This window comes from Aptenodytes patagonicus, chromosome 2, assembly GCF_965638725.1.
Source record: "Aptenodytes patagonicus chromosome 2, bAptPat1.pri.cur, whole genome shotgun sequence".
Lineage (NCBI taxonomy): Eukaryota > Metazoa > Chordata > Aves > Sphenisciformes > Spheniscidae > Aptenodytes > Aptenodytes patagonicus.
In genome coordinates, this window is record NC_134950.1 from 84,715,241 (window position 1) to 84,736,487 (window position 21,247).

A 21,247-nucleotide genomic window follows, 5' to 3' on the forward strand; every position below is an offset into this window, starting at 1 on the left:
TATTTTGGTGTTAACATTTTCCTTCCAAGTAAGTCAGTGTTGCTGAAATACTTTTTCACTTTCCCAGCCACACAGTCTCACAGAAGTATTCTGTAAGTGGTCGAGGAAATCATATTCTTCAAAAAATATTTGTCAGAGCAAAGCCCACAGTATACTCAGTAAACAGCACTGAAAGAGAGCTCTTCAGTACGAGTGTCTGCTTCGCTAATTCTAATATTTGCCGTCATGTGAAATTTACTCTCCAACTCATCTCAAAATACACCTGGCATTTCAGGGACTTCTGCAAGCAGCTTATTCCATAGTGTTGCAACTTGCATGCATAACTGAATCTGTTTTTTTCTGAAATCAATTCCCCACCATGCTATCTGGTGCCCCCCCTCGAAACACACACACAGAGAAGAATTTTGCTTATGAATTGCATTCAAGGCCATGCACTGAGCTCCTCACCAAATAACGTGCAGTTCTGCATTAAAACAGACGGAACCATGTCCTTGCATAAGCCTAGGACTGCAAACAGCATCTGAGCTGCCTCTAACTCTAATGCACTCACCCCAGTGGCATCTAGATGGCAACAGACAACTATGTCCACATGCAGTCTAAGCAAGTCAAACTACACAACACAGACATTTGTAAGAACAGCTACAGTGACTCCATGGCTGCAGAGTGGAAAAAAAAAAATCAGAAAGCACATATCAATTATTAGATAATAAAAACAGTGATACTTACAGAAGACTGAGCTCCTTCAGAGCTAAATCGGTATGCTCCAGAGCTATTGTATGTCCCCACTGAGCATCGGTAGTCTGGTGACCACTGGCTACTGTGCGAATTAGAGAAGGTCACACTGCTACCAGAAGTAATAGCACCATCTTCGTAATCGTCTTGGTCGTAATCATAGTCTCCATCAGGAGAAATAAGTTCCACAGAATTTGGGGGTCTACACGATACATTTTCTGGCATGCAGTATGTGGATTCACCACTTGAAGAGTTGTGGAGACTGACTGTATCATGGGTAGGAGGTATAACCATGGTGTTGCTAGCAGCAGGAATTGTTGGCACCACAGTATCATTCATATAGGGATCCTCTTCTGAGGAATCATCGCTTGTTCTGATGCCACTGGTCCTTTGATCAGAATGGCCATGCTCACTTGGGTTGGGCGAATCCTTAAATGCATCATCATCAGCTTCAAAGCCCTCATCTACCTCCTCCTCAGGATATGGCTGGCTGAAGTTAAAATTGGGCTTTTCACTGCAGGCATTTCCAGTCTGTTCAGTCAGCTCAGCAGGATACCCGTTGCCCACAGAGAGAGACCTCTCAATGTTTCGGACACATTCATCAATCTCATCAAAGTTCAGAGATTCCAGGAACTCCTGAGCTGCTCTACATGCTTCGTCCTCGAGCCGCCGGAGTTCTTCATCTCGAAGCTGCTGCAGCCTCTGTAATGAAGCCTCTGTCAAGGACAGCTCCTGCTGCTTCTTCACGCGCTGCAGGTCTTCAATTTCTTTTTCCAGACGTAGGATTTCTTCCACCTGCCTGCTTTCTTTCTGCTTCTCCACCTCTTGCTTCAGCTCTGCCTCCTTCTGGGCTTTCTGAATGGCGGCCAATTCCTGCTTCTTTCTTTCTTCTTCAGCCTGCATTCAAAATAAAATAAAAAAATAACAATAAAATAAAATAAAGCCTGCCGGTGCAAGATTCCTTTTTGAAATTTATTTATTTCTAAAGCATTATGCTCCCACCGTGCTGTTCATTTAAAAGGACCCTTATCCCTACATCAGAAAGAAAAAAAAAAGGAAAGAAATAGAAAAATGAAAACATGATTACATTTGCTCACAGATACTGGAAAGCTCAAGTACGTGCAGAAAGTTCAATCTTTGCCAGAAATTAAATGAAGCATGAGGTGAAAGAAATTTCCATGCAAACAACTGTATCAAGTTTCCTTTGGCTTTATCTGCCAACTCCTGTAATAAGTTTAGTTTAAATGCCACAGATGGCCTTTTATTTTTTTAATAGCTGGGTTGAGATACTCAAACAGGATGGCTGAAAGCATTAAGAATATAATTTACCTGCTGGGCAAGACGCTCTGCTTCTTGCCTTTGTCTTTCCCTAAAAGTGAGGGAAGAAAAGAAGTTAGTAAATCAAGCTTAACATAAGCTCATCACATACCTTTGGTAGGGCAATAGCTCAACTTACAGAGATCATCCGCCACATGGAAAAGACAGCCAAAAATAAGGTCACCAAGGATACGTTTGTGAATACGAAACTACCATGATAGCTACATGCATCTTTTAGTAAAAGAAGCAAAGGTTTCCAAAATCACTTGATCCAAGAATAGCCTGAAACAAAGGCTATTCAGAGCAAAACCTAATATGGCACAGACAGGAGAGTGATGTGAACAGCATACTGCACCTTTCTTCCTCCTCTTTTCTTCTTTCCTCCTCTTGTCTCCGCTTCTCCTCTAGTCGCTCCCTGTAAACACGTCGAGCAAGCTGGCCTCGCCGCTGCTTCTGAAGGATTATGGCTGCTTTCTTCAGGCACAGGAACTTTTTCCTACTGCAGAATGCTCTGTAGTTCTTCTGTATCACAACCACACAGTAGAGAACCTTTCTATACCGCTTTCTGGGAGAAGAAAAAAAAAAAAGCAAATTTCTAAGGAAACAAGGAACTACCGAGCAGTGACGAGAGGTCTTGCCATGGTGACCTGCAATAATGAGCCCATGGTAGTAAAACAATATATTATTTCTAGCTCTGTGATTGTTTCCCATTCTCGTTCATATTCTCCTCCCTAGAAGAGGAAAGAGATTCTCTCATTTCTATGACAGCGCTGTCTGTGTCTTCATTAAGGAAATGAACATTACTTGGCTTACATGTTCTTATGCCCCTGACAAGGAGATGCTAAAAGGACAGCTCTCTGTGTGCGCACACATGTGGAGAAAGAATATACATAGATAGTCATCCCATATCTCTGAAAAGAAAGATCATGAACAGCAGGATAGCTCTGTCATTAAAAAAGGAATATAGTTTTAAAGTAACATACTGGTCAGAATATAAGGACAGGACTAATATACACATGAAAAGACATTACCTCATTATGCAAACAAGTTTCCTTAAACTGTCCTCAACTGATTTGTAGAAAAAGCAGAGAAATAAACAAATGGGATGAGCAACTCCACCTAATACATAATGCATGAAGCCAGGTAAACAAGTGAAACATTAATCAGTTACCTAATGTCATGGCTCTTTAAGAACCAAACCGATTAGTTTTACTTGCCTTCTCTTTTCTTACCATGACAAAACAAAGATAAAGCTCAATCTCAGCTGGTAACTTGGGGCAGCCCCACTAGCTGCCATCCAGCTAGAGTTCCTACCATGGATCTCATGCCATGATACAATGATACTGGCTGACCTCCAAACTTCCATACTGTCCTATTCATTATATTAAAACAATTCAAACTCCATTTTGTTTTCTTCATGTGTCTGGCAAAGATACCAGCTGTTATTTTCAAAAGCCACTTACAGGATTTGGATGCCTGGTCCCCAGGAAAAGTTAAGAACTGTGCCAGAAGGATTTAACTCCATGACACCTCACCCATTTATTCCAAAACTTAATATTTAATATTCTCATCTAGTCACTTACCGGGCTGCATAACCTAGGATGTGCGCTCGGATAATCATTGCTGCCTTGGTGACTTCCACCTCTCTCTGTTTCTCCAACTTGTGTTCCAAGGACTCCCGGAGAAACACCTACACAAGAAAACTTCTGGCTTAATAACTTACGGAGAGCATCATATATAAAGGACAGCCAGGGGGCTGCCAATGTCAGTCCGAGCAGCAAGCCTCAGCTTTGAATTCAGAGACAAACATACCATTTCCTCCAGAGAAAAGAAAAAAACAAAACGTATTCCTCTTAAAAGAAAATACCTGCAGATGATCCTCTAACTTTGGATTTCAGTGGGAAGAGCCTGATTACAGTAATGGAAATCTTAATTAGGAGCAGGGTTTTTCCAAAACCAGTATAATTACTGCATTCATTAAACAGCCTTTCCCACCAAAGAGTAACACTGGCCAAAGAAGTTGTAGGGCTTAGCATGAACTTCCTGATTTGAGGGGCAGAAATACCACCCCAATAATTTAGCTGTTTCACAGTAACATCAAGCTCCACAACCCCTTATAAGCCTCATTGCTTCAAATGACATTGCTATAAGCCTGCATAAATAAGCAGAAATGAGAGTGGTTTCATATTCAGGCTGACCCGACGGTGTTTTCCTGTTGTTACATGGGAGACAGCTGCCAGGGCCAGACACCCCACCACAGCCGTCCGCCCTGCTGCAGACAGACTGTTCCCCAGGCTCTCATCCGAGCACTAACCTGGATCATTCACCCGGACTGCCTAGTGCCTCTTAGAGGCAGCTTTAGCACATGGCATTGACAGATACTGAGCTAACCCAGCTTATTTTGCCTTAAGTGAATGAAACCGCTTCTCCAGCCAAGCAGAAGCATGGGGGATGCAGCTTCCCTCTTCCACCTGCCTTGACGTCTGCTCTTTACTGCACGCTCACAAAGTGGTGAGCTATCTGCTGTCAGCGCTTTTTCCAGGTCCTCTCAATTTCTCCTTTTTGAAGGCTAAGTCTGCTGGTATCAGCTATAGGTGGAAACAGCCTGTCACGCTGCTGGCTAAGACATGAGCAGCTGGAAATAGCCAGTTCAGTGACACTTGGATGATCTGGGATGAGAGCCACGCTGCACATCACAACGTGGTGATGAGGGAAGTGCATGGATAGTGGAGGCTCTGCTAAGGGAGGAGGGCTGCAAAGACATCTAAAAGCAGGAATGCCTCCTTGAAGTATTTTGGGTTTTTTCTTGGGGGGGGGGGAATACAGATTTTTGGGGGTGTTCAAGTAGAAAAAAAAGTAGTTTTTCCCTCTGTGTTTAGCGGAAAAAAAGCCCATCATCAAAGCCAAAGCAGCATTGCTCCTGAGGAGAGGCACAGTTGTGAGTTTTGAATGTAGCTTGAAAGAGACTATGTTATACCACAAATCACCCAACACTGAAGAACATAAAAAGTCCCACAGAAAGTCCCAAAGTTCCAGTATCTGAGTTGTACTGGGCAGCTCTTTCTATATAAAGCTTTTACTCACAGAAAAAGCCTTTGCTCTACACACACTGGCTTTAAAAACACACCGAAATTCTGCTTCAGAAAGGCATTCAGCTACTTCCTGAACAAAAATGGACGTTAAGCACATGTTAAAGCCCAGGCTAATGCCTTTTCCTGAGCAGGTGCACTGCAGCTTGAGACGTAAAAGACAAGAGAAATTCACGCTGAAGCTAAATCATCACAATGTTGTTATTACCCCTTTTAAATAACATGGGCAGGATAACGCCCCATCCCACGTTCAGTCTGAAACCAATGCCCTCTTGTTCTCTTCTACAATGAGCTGTTTATGAAGACTCTTACAAATGTGCAGGCAGCTCCTGGGGGGGATGAGCCCAGGCCCCAGTAAGGGAAGTTACAACAGAGCTCTGGCTCCTGACAAGGTCCTGAGGAGCAGCTGGTTAAAACAATTCCAGGTTCTCACAACTATATGCCCCTAAGATGCCAAAGCACCGTCCAGGGTCTGTGTATAAATATTGCTAATATACTACATCTGAAAGTATAACGGGAAGCACAGCCTAGCTCTGCGGGTGAACGTTATCACTGTATTATTTGTAAGCCATTGTCTACAAAGATGGGATGAAAGATGACTTCAATTGCCATCAGAATATTGCAGACTCTCTCTCTTACAATAACTGTAAAACGATTAAATCAACTTTCCCAATAGTACCTCTGAGAGTCCTTAAGCGTGCAGAGGAATGGAGGAAACCCTTCAAAACTACGCAGCTGTGGGGAAAAAAGGACGAGGAGGAAGGGCATTTCACACAAAAATCAATCAGATTTTACAAAATATTTTTGCTACCTTATGGTAATGAGAAAGCTTTTTCACAATTCTAACAATTGACAGGAAAACTGCAAGTGTAACACATAATTCAGCAAACTTTACTTCTGGATCTGTTTTTTTTTGTTCTCTCTCCACTACAGAAGCCCTGGGAGTGCCAACAGGAGGTACCCGGAGAAAAAAAGAAGAGAAAGCCATCTGTAGAGGCCTGGGGGATGATCCTTGGCAGTGACGGCCTGATGTTTGTAATCCACGTTTTTAGTATTTAGGAAATCTCAGATCCTGCAATGGAGAATCTTCTCCTGAGTACGCAATACTTTCACATCATTTGTTAAGTCCAAGAGCACAAATTCGCAAGAAGGAGGGAAGCTCTGCACACAGCTGTTGTCCAAAATCAAACTTGCAAAACAAGCATGCAAAAACACCTGGATTGTTTTGTTTCTCAAATTAAAATTCCATTCTTTTAATGAAAATAATTTGAAATTTTTTTGGAAGAAAAAAGTTGCAGGCAAAGTTCAGGTTGTCCAGTAGGACACATATCGAGGTCTAATGTAGCTCTGAAAAAGACTCTCAGACTAGCATGGCAAACACACTTAGTGCTCAACTCTGCTACATGAACACTGGCTAAAATTCCTCCCCCTGTTTTCAGCCACTGAGCAGGTATCATGCAGGTGGGTTTACTAGTATAAGTGGAGCTCCATGCAGAACAAAAGTGTTACCTCACATGCTCGATACTTCTAAAAATGATAAAATCCAGCTTGTTTTAAGTTCTGATCCTTACCACAGCGCCATCACTTGTGAGCAGTGGCAGGAAATTCGAGTGGACTCTTTCCCCATGAGTGAAATCACCAGTCAGTGTCTAAGCGCCTTAGACAGTAAATTCCTCAGCACAACCATTAATTGTTGCTATAAGGGTTTCAAGAGCACCAACAGGCATGCGCAGCTTCTTTTAAGGCCAAAAGTAATTACCATTACAACTACCTCTCTGCAGCTGTGCAGTCTAAATCCTGTCCCCTCAGCTTTGTATAAGCAGCAGCCTATGCTAGTCAGATTATTTTACCTTATTTTTTCCAAGCTGCCATTCAGTGCTCGTGTTGTCATACAGACGAAGTAGGACGGCACATTTCTCATTTAAATCTTCGGGCAGAGTTAAGTTTCTCATGAGGACCTTATACCTGGCAACCAAAAAGTATTTATTACTTCATTTAAGAGACAAGTTCTCATTTTGCCATATGCTTTTTTTGTTACTAGATTTTTCACTTTATTCCTCAACACGGGAATGTTGATTTGGTACCAGTGACTCACATCTGAAGTGTGCAACTCAGTGTGTTTACCTTTTATAAAAGTCTTGAAAGGGCCTCCGGACCGGGAAGCCAGCCCTCCGAATCCTGACTGTTTCCAACATCCCAGAATAGCGCAGCTGGTTAAGCACCACTGTCTGATCAAACTGGTCTGGCATCTATAACGAGCAAGTTCAAAACAAGGATTATAATAGCAATGGTTAAGAGATGTCAGGGGAAATACACAAAGGGCAAATTACATGAATCTGAAATGTACAAAGGCTAAAAACTAGCTACACAACGATTTAAAGGACATCAGCAATACAGAACATAAAAATATATCTACATGATGGAAATAAAAGGGTAATTACACAATATAATTTCTACAGACACAACATTACAGCCATTTAATCCAACCAGCTATCTTTTTCCATTTGTCGTATATTCACAGGCCATTGCTGTGCAGAAGAAATGACGGAAAGAAGCACAGGCAGCTAACAGGCCAACAGCTACAAGCTTGACTATTTTGTTTCTTTAGCAACTGAACTTACAGTCCCTGTAGATGATTCCAAATGTTGAAAATACACAAACACAGTAGTGTGATACAATTTAGAAAAAACAAAACCAGAAGGTCAGAAAAGATTTAATTGTCTAAAATTAAAAATTAAGATTTAGTCTAGGGACACTTCATCTACTATGGACAGGGACGGAAGTTTGCCAATGGCACCTCAAATCTTAAATAAGCTATATTTCAATGACTTTCTATTTGCTGCTATTCTGAACAGCAGAAATATTTTCACCTGTAAACAGAAAAAAAAAATCTGCTTATCTGAAATAAGTTTCCCTTAGTTTGCATGCAGTTCTTTCAGCATCATTTTTAATTTAGAAAACCAATAACCCCAGCTACTCAGTCATGAAAACCTGTGAATACTGATCAGTATGTTCCTGCCCCTGGGAGCCTCAGGAATCCTCTCGTCCCACCTCAGAGTCCCCCAGGTCACCTGTGCTCTCACCACGCTTTGAGGTAAACCAGCCACAGCCACGTAAAACTACTCAAGATAGTTGATAGAGAAGTTGTAGATGCCCCATCCCTGGAAACATTCGAGATAGTGCTAATCACTACCTTGCAAAACGCCAGCAACCCTGATGCCAAAATAACACCACATGTAAATACACCATTTAATTTGTCAGCCCAGAAGTCCACTTAAACACCACCAGTTCACCATCCTGCACTGTCATTTGCAGGGCTGGAGTACAGTGCTTAGTATTTTGCAAGGAGATCTCTCATAGATAGAGTCAATGGTTTATAGAAAATCTGAAGTTCTTCAGCTGATAGAAATGACAGCAAGATCAAGCCCTGAGCAACTGTAAATCAAAGGACTCTCTTGGTATTAACTGGCTTTAATCATGTCTCTTGTTCAACTTAGCAAATAAATGACTCCCCAAAACTTTAACTTCTCAAAAGTAATTTCAGGAAAGCACAGACTCAAAAGTTAATTAAAAATATCTAGTCTAAACTTTTCCAGCAGCGCCTGTATGCATAAAACAAAACACCGTGTGCCAGTGATAACTCAGATGCGTTAATTAGGTAGCTTCAAGAGTATTGATAGATTAGCTTCTACCTCCCTCCTTTAAAAGGTACAATGTCTAAACCAAAATGTTGCTATTCTTCCTTTCATTAATTTCCTTTCTGGAGCAGAGGTGGGAGACTTCTCTGTAGGTGCAGCAGCCCTTCTGCACCGAGCAGTCACAGAGCCGCCCGGGCAAACACTTCCCCGGCACTCACCGTTCCTCCGGCAGCGAAAGACCTTCCAACCCCTTCCTTTGGTACTGGGGCTAAAATTCATATGGAAAAACACCACAGCCTGGCCCTTCCTCCACAGACAATAGCACTGAACAAAAATGAAAACAATTCGTGTTTTAAAAAGTGGCTGGTCACCATGGTGAGCCCTGCCCTGCCTGGGGTAATTAGCGCTGTGTGCCGGCAGGACCTGATCCAGCCCATGCAGGCAGATGGGGGCGATGGAGAAATTCAGCCACCACCAGCAGCTGCTTTTGCCCTCCCTCTGAGACGGGTGCTTTGCCTCCCAGGGAGGCTCAGGAGCTATATCCACTCTGTGAGACTCCGGATGTTGTTACATTAATAGCTCTGTTACAAATGTGACTTAACATTTTATTTCCATACCTGCACGTATAAAAAACTAACGTTCCAGAGGGGGAAAAATGCCTTTGCAAATGATGCAAACTCCCTCTTTTTTCTCAACGATGTGTTTCATTTGGATTTTGCCACCACTAGTAAAATATACCACAAGCAAAATCTTTGTATTTTACTGAACACAGTGTGAATGCTTACAGTGAAGGTATCGATACTGTCATGACTGGTATTGCCAACAGTGTTTTCCATACGTGCCCACCCTACGGCAGTCAGGTGGGTTAGGGAACTAGCCTTGCAAAGCCGCCCTTCGAATGTCCGTGCAGACATCTGCCTGCCTGTTTCTGTGCAGGTGGCTGATGGTGCCGGCAGGAAAGGGAGGGAATGAACACAGATGCGCACACAAATCCCAAGGAAAAACATACTCACTTTTTGCCTTGTGTAACCCAAGACTGATGCGTGCCACAAGCAGACACAGGTCAATGCATCTTTTTTCTTTAACACTACACCTGCTTTTAGTCCTTTTACCCCACCCATACTCATTGGCTTAAAAGGTGACGTTCTTCACAAGACTTGCAAACAAAACTATTTTCGGTGTGCTGAGGTGGGGAGGCAGATGCATGGATGGGAGCGGGGATACACCAAAGACAGGCACATTCGGATGTCTCTCTCACAAGGCTGCCTCTCAATTTGCAAGGGAGCACCTCCTGCTTCGAGAGCCAGATGGCTGCTGCACCACCTAATCCTTTTATTGCCAGCCCCAGGCACTTAAAAAGTCAAAAGTCAGCCACACGGCTGGCTTGAAAGCTCATGTTACTTTTTTTTTTAAAAAAAAAAAAAAAAAAAACACCTTTCTCTTTCCATCCCTGTTTTGAGTCGCAGAGGAAGAAGTAACATTTTCATGACCTTTTGCCAGCAACTACAGAAGTTAGAAACAGCCCTCTGTCACCAGAAGCTGGGATTGTCACACAGTCACTTCAGAAGCCTGCGTTTTAAAGAAAAGCATGAAACTCTGCAAGAGATGCTAACACGGTATCACAGCAGGGCAACCTAAAGACCATCGCAATTTTAATTACATAAGCATACTCCTTCACTTTACATTACTAGTTATTTTTAATTACTCACAGACACATGAGGCTATTAAATTGGAGGGTCAAATCCTGCCCTGGCATATCACTGGAATTACATCTGCAACAAGTCTGGCTGCTTTGAGTAAACCGGGGGTGGTGCTAAGAGATGTGCTGGACTCCCATTTTACACTTTGAATACGGAGTACCAGAAGATACTCCCCATCACCTGGGGGTTTTTGACTGAGCCATCACAGCAACTCTCCAGTCCTCACGAATGAGGAGAGCTGCAGCCAGTCAGAGAGGCAGCCGAAATCCTAAATGCTAAAATGCATCCATGGTTTCCCACGTCTAGTGAAAACAACCAGAAGAAGTAGCAAACGCAGTCCTGTGCACAACACCACAGCATCCAGCATATCCACCTTGTGACTTGGCGATACATTGCACCTCAGGTAGTTTTACTCTGTGGATGAAGAGGATTTCAGCCTCAATCGTATAAACACTTGCAGACAGGGATAACCTTAAGCATAACTTCCAGTCAGCAGGACTCCTCATACTTAAAAAATCAATTGCATGTGCATTTATTGAACCAGAGTGCAAGTATGGTATATACCCCACTATTAAACTGCAAACACTTCTAAGAGAGAGAATGATGACCATCTCCACTTGAACGATGTTCAGTGCAGCACTAAGGAGTTAAACTTGCAATAGTGTAAAATCTCCTCCATGCAAAGTATTACCTATGCAGCTGATGCTCAGTCTTGTATCTTTCCTGGTGCTCCTTCAGACTTCCTGTGGTAAGCAAGCTAACTTTCAGATTTATACCAAAGTAACACAGGACAGGACTCATCTCTGGGGTCTGCTAAATTTTTACCAGTGCTGCTGTAAAAACTGGACTTGTTTCAAAAATGAACACTTGGGAAGAAATTGTATTCTGTAGGAAAATTTCAGATAGACAACAGAACCATAACTGATTTTAAAACAATGTGTCTTCCAAAGTAAAAATCTGAATTGCTAAGACTCCTGCAAAGTAAGATCAAATTTATAAAAGAGAAGGCAACAGAAAAGGAAGTCAACTGATAGCTTCCAAAATTGTCTGAGGGATGCAATCACCTTCAAATCAACTCAATTTTCAATAGATATTTCACTTTTATCAAGGAATGGCAGCACTAAACCACTCCGACACGCAAAGTTGCCAGACAACGGCTAGACTCATGTGGGTCACAGCCACGTTAGGGCACTGAGCAACATCAACGTGAAATTAATAGCTACAAGTCAGGTCTGCTCTATTTGATAAAGGTGTTTTTTGTGGAGCACTGTTTCATAGCGCAATTTGTAATTTATGATTTCCTGAATCCAAAAGTCTCCACTGAATTTGCGCCAGACGGCACCAAAGCCAAGGCTTTAATGCGACCTGGAGTCTCTGCTGGCGAGACTCTGGCTCCTTAAGTTGCTAAATACTTGCTGTGATCTGTTGTGAGCCTCCTAAAGGGCAAAGCTTCTGCCTGAAATCCCAATTAGAAGCAGCCATTAGGACAGACATCTAACACCTACGCATAATTTTCATGACAAAATAGTTCCTTAGATTACAGTGTGACCGAGGCTCGAAAAAACACCATCCCTTTTCCCTGGAGAGCACCCTTAGTGGCGACCCCAAGCATCTGAATAACACACAGAGAGACACAACATTTTTTTGTTCTGCGCACCATTTGCCCCGTTCAAACACAGAGGATACCAGCCTTCCCCCCGTGGAAATCCTTCTTCCTCCCTGAACTACTGGCTGCCTCAGAAGAGTACAGGCACAATAATGACAGATTACAGCAGCCTCACAGATTTTATGTAGGCAGGAGGAACTTCACAGAGAGACTGCGGAGGGGAAGAAAGGAAAAAAAAAAACCACTCTCTTGTTTCTAGATTTCTCTGTGAGAACTACCAAAGGACTACGTCAGCTTTGCTACTGTGTCTTAAAAGTGTTGATTTTCCTGGCTTAGGAAAGCGTTTTGTGGAAGACAGGTACAGAGAAAGAAAAGATGAAAAACAGGTAAGAGGATGTGAAAAAGTAATTTTTTATTTAAAAACCAATAACTTCTCTCAACGTCTTAGTTTTTTTAAAATCTGCTCTTTTACTCCTAAAGTGAAGTCTTGGCAATTTTACTCTGGAGAAAAGCAGCAGAAATTAAAACGAGGTCAGTCTTCCCCTGTTTTAGCGTGGGTTTTGAACTTGTTTTCACATCCTAACGTATACTGATATTTCTTCAGAAACAGGGGGACTTATTAAGCCAGATATTTCTGAAACAGTCCCCATGGTCTCCTGATCTCAGTTACCAGCTCCACAAGACAAAAACAATGCCGGGCTTACCTCCCAGACAAATTTGAAAAGTGTGAATAAATTAACTTCTAATATATAATCTAGCTGAACTGATATGAAAATTTCTGCATGCCCATTGTTTGCTTTCTTTAAATCACATTACTCTCAGCGATTCTTATCCACACGCACTGCTCGGCAGCCTTTACTCGTGGGGAGGATTGAAGCCAATAACCCGAAAGAAGTGAAAGGGAAACGCCTGCACTTGCAATAGGAAAATGTACTGTAAAGCCAGGACGGGCAGGGCGAGGGCAACCTCCCTGTCAAATCCAGAGACTTCAACTGCAGTGCCATGTTGGTCACCCTCCTACCCCCAACAAACCATTTCACCCCCTGCTCTTCTAGCCATCATTTCTTCAGTTGCTTGCGTCGTAAACTTTGATGGCATTGGCTTATTCAACAGTTTCAACCTCAGAATTGCTGCGCTTCCAGCACAAGGAGCATGAGAACTTGTGCACGTCCTGTCCAAGGATCTGGAGCTTCAGGTCCCACTGACCTAAGAGCACACGTATTTCAAGGAAAGAAACCCTCTGTGGTCTCCTCCAGCATGCAGCTAGCTGTAACTGGAACAGGTTCAGGTTAAAACATAGACAAGTTTGATGCCTGCTTTGTTTTTGAAGACATTCCCTTACTGTCCCAGAGTATTTGTGTCCACACAGACAAACACCATAGGAGCACAGGAGAACAAAAACAAAGAACATGCCACAACTAAAAAGTTTATTTGGTATTTCTACTGTATGGCACCGGCAAGTCAAGGAATACCTGGATAAACCTGAAATAACAGTAAGTGTTTTGCATGTCCAAAGTTCTCCTGGCCTTTACCCACACACCCACCACAAAAACCCATAAAAAGCCTTTAAAAATTACTAACACTGCTGGTGGTAACTTGCTAGAAAAAGAGCATGGGTATATTGCAACAACACTCGTGCCTCAAAAAATTCTGCTGCAAACTCCAGGCCAGATTTCACTGCAAACTCAGTAATGATATGCTGGGTCTTTTATACAACCTCTACAGGTCTGAACGTGAAAGTACTGCATTTATCAACAGCAAGCATTTACACGATTAGCTGATCTTCTCTTCAACTCCAACTACTGCATCTGACCTGCGTGACTCATCTTCCAGCCCTGAGTATTTCAGATAAGAGACAGACTCTCATTAGCCGCTCTCACGCCACAGGTTAGAGTTGCCCATGCTAAAAATAACACTGTATAGAAGGAACACTGTAATTTTAGAGTTTTTCCACTGTACCAAAACAGTCAAAGGAGGAGACTCAAAAAACAAATATGAATATGCTTTTGTATTTATATTCAGCCTGTCATACAGCTTACTTTACAAGCAAGGACATCTCAAGGGTGTTTTTAAGACAACAACCTTGAAGCAGTACATTACCACACTGACCATTTGCACTAGTGTTTAAAGATTTCAACTAGGTCAAGACACTGCTGAGTTAGGTCCATCTACAAAGCTGTTGTAGTCATATTTCAGGTCCTGCTTGTCTATATATAACAAAGATAAGAGCTGGAACTAGCTTCATTGTTGGAGAAAAGACGCTCAAATGATTCTGACTGGCTTGCCGCGATTTCATGCTTTCATCAACAAGAATCAATAAACTCACAATCCTGGAGCTATTTAATCTACTTTTTATTAGTCATTGTCACTGTACTCTTGCGCTTCAGAGTAATCTTCCTTTTGTTTGGTTTGTATGGACTAAATGCTACCCCTGAGTAAACACACAATAGCCTCTTTGCGAACCTTCCTTTCTAAAGGTATACAGAATTTCTTCCAAAGGAAGACAGAATTTGTCTGTCTCTCTCATGTAAGCCCAGAGGAATGCTACCTCCTCAAAATGACTGATTTCTTACACACTGGTTAAAACTTCATGGAATAGGAATGGATTGTTAAAGGCACAGGCTTGAACGCCGGAGATACTGAAGTTTTCTAAGTGCATGTTTCGAGCTATGTGATTGCCTAAATTTTCAGCTGAAGTGAGCCCTTGTTGCTTGAATACATTATTCAGGGAGTCCATTGAAATGCACAGCAAGTCTCACAGGCTGTTTGTCCCAGAACAGCAACTGCAGGACCAGACATGTGAGACAGACAGCTAAGAGCATTTTGGAAAAGAGGGATTTAAGGTTTGAAGCTGCTCTGGCAGGGTCTCAATGCACTGACAGAAGGTGCGACTCGCAGCACGGACCCCAGCTGGAACTTTTCATGGACCCTCCTCCTCCACCTGTGAGTAATCTGTTGCCATTTCATCTGAGGTCATCCTCACTAAAGCCTCCAGTCCCTGCAGACTAAACCCCAACCTGGCCTCATTCTCCCCACACTATGACCAGTCAGCAGGCTTCTCCTGAAGAAAATAAATCAGGCTGCCCTATAGCCACAGACATACCATGAAGAAACATGCTGTGAGGTACTAATTGCAAGGACAGCTGTCCTTCCTTATTGACCCCATGTCAAGACAGCCAACACCAACGTCACCACCGTTCATTACAACGGTCAAGAAAACACGCACACACCGCTCCATGTCTGCTGAGGCTGCATACAGACCAACTGCAGATGGTGAAACCCTGACCCTCCACATCAGTGATGACATCAAATAACTTACATGGACTGAGACCCCACCCTCATTTCTCCCCCCCCCCCCCCTTCATTCTTCCATATCAGACTTTTCATCCACACCTTACAAGTTTTTTTGTTATTTGAGAGTTTACTGGCAGGCTGGGCATATAAGTCCATTTCTATACTTAAAAGAAGTAAATAATGTTTTAGGATGGTTCCTCTAACATGATTTCTTCAGATAATGGTGTTTAGTATCAAGCATTTATTCCTGAAAGATATGAAGGGACAGAAAATTAGGATGAAAATACTTGAGAGAACCTGTTTAAGATGAATTTCATCTTGCATGGCCAAAGTCTGACATAGCTGTGAAACCTTTTCTTGTAACAATCTGTGTAAGAACCTAATCCCGTGTACTTCCAATACCTAGTGTAGTGTTCCTACAAGTAATCTCACACTTGAATATGTGAAACCCTCCACGTAGCTAGTTCTCACTGAAATGCTAACACAGTATCACTTCAGAAGTACATCCTGAAATAGTCTTGCAGATAACTTTGATCCACATTACCACAACTCTCCTTGCTTTCCCTGGTGACACGAAACTGAGCAACCTTTTTTCAGAGTGCAGCTCCGTACAGGGGGAGAAAGGATACAGGGATATTGCCTCCTCTTCTCTATTGCAGGTAAGTAGAAAGGAAGAGGTGGAAGAACCTCACCTCCAGCCACAAGAGCTCGCAATGCATGCGTGGAGGGAGTTAACATCGCGCTCCACAGAAGGACAAGAGACATCAACTCGTGGAGCACAAGGAGAGCCGAAGAGGACTCTAAATCCAAATCTCACTTTATTCTCTGCTTCAGTTCCAGGCACCCACCTGCTGCTTCTCTAGATCTGATCACACCCTATTCCTTTAGGACCCCATGCCTGAATGCCATTTATGTCTTGAGACTCTTCTATTTTGGGGCATTGCTTTAAAGAGAATACTAAAAATTCTCTGATATTTCAGAAGTCAGTTTAGTGATTTGTGGGCTAACCTGTGCTCCTTAGCTACGTGACTGCTACTGAAATGCTGTGTCCAATTTTGGAGCACAATAAAGGAGTCCGCTACACTGGAAACCATTTAGACAAGAGACATGAGAATAAAGATCTGAGTAAAAAAAAGCAGTAAGGGACTTCAATAAAAGCCTTGAGGAGCTCATCAATAAGAAAGCTGAGAGGCCTTGATAGTAATCTTTGAGTAGCTATACCAAGAGCATACATTCAACAACAATTTCTAATATACAGCAGATAAAGGCATAAAAAGCATGAAAATCAAAGCAAGACATATCCAAACCAGAAGGCACACCTTTTTCTCACTACGTGTATTCACTGGAAGAGCTTACCCATGGTGGTGGGACCGTCTAAAGCCACCAGACACTTCAAAGAAAACACGGGATGTCCTCCTCTTTCCAGCAGGCGTTAATGGTTTCCTTACAGTTTGCCACGCAGCAGGTTAGACTAAAAGATCTAACTAGTCCCCTTTCAGCACTCCCGTTGTGGAAAAAAATACTACTTTCATTTATTTGAAGAAGCTTAGTGCTGACTTCTGTAACTTTTGGTACTGGGATTCCCGAAGACTGACTCTGCACCAGAGAGGAACAAGACACAGAGCTGCTGGCCTGCAGTGCACGGTGCAATCCAGAACTGCGTTTCCCACATGCAAGCTTCGCCTTGGCAGGAAGCACATTCATTACTTATGCAAGTATTTGGCGGTCCAGCAAGGGAAGTTTGGCTGAGATTTTACTGTGGCTGACTGTCTGTGAAGACACAGGCTGCAGCACTATGGACTAGCTTAGATTAAGTCATTACAAAGCCTTCACACATTCACCACGAAATAATAAAAAGACTCCTCCATATTATCAGCTCCAATTGTTAAAAATGGGAAAAGCCCTACAACAATCATGAATCAAACCTCTGTGTCTATAAGGTTTAAAACAATAAAAAAGTTTGAGTTGCCTTTAATGGATTTAAGTGTGGAGCGTATGTGTTTATTGTATGGCCATGAGGGCCAGCAACTTCCTAGCTAAGAGTCAAAGTCAGATTCAAGCAACGTTAAAAAGTTAGCACTTGATGGCACCCCTTTTTCAATACTGAGGCCACACGCTGTTTCTCCTCCAATGCATTTCTCCCCTGCACACGGTTCATTCCCTCAGCGGCCCATAAAAGATGCCTACAAAGCACAAGGCTGACGTAATGCGCAGACTTGCTGCTCAGTGCTTTCTCAAGTAAGGAAAACGTTCCAGTGTAACTCCTACGCCGAAAAAAAGATATGGTTTTATAAAATTATCTCCTAAGGAGCCCTTTCTCCTCCCCTTCCTGTATTGAGCCTTTTGTTTGAAAGCCGTAATGGGAAATGAGCCAGGCTTAAATCACAGCCAATATCTGATACGTGTAAATGAGGAATGCCACAAAATATTCAGCTGAACAGCTTTGGGTTGCTAGGACACCAGAGGTCGGGCAGCACTGAAAGGGCAGATTATTCCCACCCCGCTGCAGGCACAGGGCTCCATTCACGGCAGGGCTGCTGCCTCTGGGCTGCTGCCTGCAAGGGTGCCGCGACCCAGCCCTCCCGGAGCACCCCCGCTGCCTGGCTCCCCTGGGACCCCGCACTGACCCCTGCCAGAGCAGCCGGCACACGGGCCCCTCTGCACCAAAACCTCCCCATCGGGCTGGGCACGGTCCTTGCTGTTTTTTGTCATTACCGAGGGCTCGCTTCAATCTGGGGGAGCCCAGGACTCCGGGGGATTGCCCAAGAGCTATGCTGCAGCAGACTTGCAGTGGGTAGTCAGGTGATCTCCTTTAAGTTTTAAAAGTATGAGGAAACGTGTGACGCTGCAGTTAAGATACTTTTTAAGTCTAGAGAGGGGAAATTCAAGTTTACAGAAGGTGATGGGGATCCCTGTGATCAGCACAGACATCTACGTAGCTGACAGAGTTGCGTGATGGCCCAGATAAATGACCCAGCTCAATCCCATGTAATCAGTATGTTAATTACTCCTACATCTTATATCTCAGCACGTCTCAGATAGTGTCAGTCTAACTTTGGCATTTTTCTTAGAAAAAAGGTCCTTTGAGCTGCTGCTCTTGTATCCCTATACATTTTTACATTATAAATTCAGGACTTGCCTTGCAGATCTGCAACCGACTAGACAAGGGGGTATTAAGACTAGTGAAATGTGTGTGTGTGTGTGTGTTTGGGGGGAAGGGACAGAAAATGAAGGTAGTTTATCCTTGTGTACATTCATTTCACAGAAAAAGGCAACAAATGTTCTCCTTGGACTGCTTTGTTAAAACACAACAGTCCCGTCCCATCTCCCCATGAAGAGTTGGAAAGTCTCCTACTCGAATTCTTTGATATTTCTGAGAACCACATCAAAATCAAATTAGATATTTCTGATAATTCTGAAATTTCCATCCTAAATAAAAAAAAAAAGCCCCTTTACTGATTTCTTCATATGTTACATAAACACAAGATGGAGGAGCTCTGCAGGTCACAGCTATCTGTGCTGCCACAGAGGCCACGCTGAAGGCACAGGTGAGTCAACATCATCTTGGCTAGAACAGCAGACAGCTCCTGTGCTTCCTGCAAGGATTGCTAATAATTGCATTTGGTAGAGCAAAAAACCATTGCGATCTCATTGCTATAGATTATATATCAGCAATCATTAACACCTGCAATGAAAGTCACCATATATTTTTCCCCTCAAAAAAGAATTGCACAAACTACTTGTTTGTTCCAATTCCTATACATCTGTGAAATGAGTTAACTATAGAGTAAATTAACTTTGCTTTATTAGCATGGTGCAGAATTACCCAAAACGGATGGCAAGAAACCTCCCTTAACACCAATATGGTTATCAAACTATTAACTGATCTAGCTACACACACATATACAGAGAAAGAGAGAAAAAATGAATTGTAATAGATGGTAAAATTACATCAGGACCTAACTAATTTAACATTCAACCACGTTCTGAGTGATTTAATTGCAATGCCACTGTTCACCTCCACAAAGCCTGCAGAATTTACAGGCAGGGATGCTGGTCAATGGCCCTTTGTTTCTCTAAGGCAAGTTCCATCTTTTCTTAGTCACATAAAGCACACACCTAGTTGACTCTATCTATTTTTAAGATGATCCTATGGAGAACAGTTCTGCCCTTACTTATGGTTTTACAATCTGCTGCATCACATTTAAATAAGAATATGGCTCTTCCTGATATCCAGAAGTGGATTTTTTCTGTCCCTCTTCCTGATCATGGTGAAAACACACCGTTGAGACTCCACGATCGGTTAGATGCATTTTAACTGCTGAGGTACCAGCGCGATGTTCTCCTGGGACTGGCCAGCAGCGCGGACTCCACGCCACTGGAGCAACGGATGTAACAAGTCTTCCCTCCTCCTCTGCACAGACGAGTCACAACTTTAGGCTGGATACACAACTGTAAGGGAGCTGCACATATGCCTCACTCCTCTTCAAAGCTGTGTGACAAGAGGGATCGCGGCTCTAGGTACTCTGTTACGGGCTGCCCAGCACACCCACAGCAGCCTAAAACCAGTAGTAACTTAAGCAAAGCATTTAGATGTGTGCTTAGAGCTCATTGAGGCCAATGAGATGTACGTGCCCTTTAAGAACCTGGCTGATATGAGACGCGCCAGGTTATGCACGCCAGTGGTCACAGGGAAATGGCAATTTCGCATGGCTGAAGAGCCATTTCTCCCCTGAGAAATTCCTAGGCTGGCTTAAATATACAACAAAACATAACGCTTAATGTTTGAGTCAGAAAGAGACACTGAAGATAGAATCAGCCTTCCAAAACACAACTTTGTTTGCTACGTGAATTGTTTGCTTATATTAAAAACTTACGTGAAGCTAATTTAAGTGCTAAACCACTTTTAACAAAAATCATCATTTCTTCCTTTGAAAAACTACTTAATTAATGAGGCTGGACACTGGGGTTTTTTGGCTAAATATGCACAAATGGTGTGGCTGGCAAGCTGCAGATGGACATACTCCTCCTTTTCATGCTGAATCTGGGCCAGCCATTCAGTCGAGAAAGCCAGTATCGCAGAGGATTTGGCATTTATATGGCTTTCTGAAAGTGGATGTCTTCTCTCAACCCATCTACTTTATCTCTGCTTGACTATTAAAAGTTTGGAGACCCCCAAAAGCCCCTACTTACCACATACGTCACGTTTCCTAGATCTACAGAGACTAAGTTTCAAAAATGCCATAATAGATCTCATGTAAATGGTGGAAATATAACATAGCACTACAAGTTTGGTGAAAAAACTTGCCTTTTCTACACTGAACATTGCAAAATGCTCATAGGTGTGTATGACTATCCAAGGTGGCAGCCAAAACAAAAAATTTCCCAGTGTCCCAAATGATTTATGTGGTGCAGTGGGCTTCTTGGCTCACCAGCAGCTTCACAGACCTGAACAGAGTGTACGCTTACCCCGTGCTTGGGACTGAACAACAAAACTAATACTGTCCACAGAGCCTGGGGAGTTGTGGTGCTACCACCTCCCCAGCAAAACTCCCGTGAGCGGCACCAGCTGCCCAGCTCCCTATTGCCTGAATGGGGAACGCACATCAGGAGCACGGAGGAGACAAACCAACAGCAGCAACCTCAAACCTCATCATGCGTCAGCCAAAAACTTCCTGTAGTTTAGGCTGACTGCCGTCACACAGCTACGACTCAGCTGATGTCCCGAAACACGGACTTTACAGTTACTACATTCCACTTCATACAACTGAAACCACAACCTCACTTCTGTAATTCTAATGACAGTGTTAGGAACGGACCTGCCTTGCTTCTTATGCTTATAAACTGCCTAAAATTACCAGAAACAGTAAA

The 21,247-nt window shown here is 43.0% G+C and overlaps 1 protein-coding gene across 2 annotated transcripts in view; it reads right to left on the reverse strand.

Annotated features, from left to right (window-relative positions):
- Positions 1 to 21,247, reverse strand: part of MYO10 (myosin X) — a 175,417-nt gene that overhangs the window by 26,413 nt on the left and 127,757 nt on the right. For both annotated transcript variants that reach the window (XM_076330372.1, XM_076330371.1), the window contains 6 exons: positions 7,263 to 7,387; positions 6,989 to 7,103; positions 3,633 to 3,739; positions 2,405 to 2,614; positions 2,062 to 2,101; positions 727 to 1,629 (listed from right to left, as the gene is read on the reverse strand). In XM_076330372.1, coding sequence (XP_076186487.1) covers positions 727 to 1,629; positions 2,062 to 2,101; positions 2,405 to 2,614; positions 3,633 to 3,739; positions 6,989 to 7,103; positions 7,263 to 7,387 — 1,500 coding nt within the window. The remainder of the gene's footprint in view (positions 1 to 726; positions 1,630 to 2,061; positions 2,102 to 2,404; positions 2,615 to 3,632; positions 3,740 to 6,988; positions 7,104 to 7,262; positions 7,388 to 21,247) is intronic.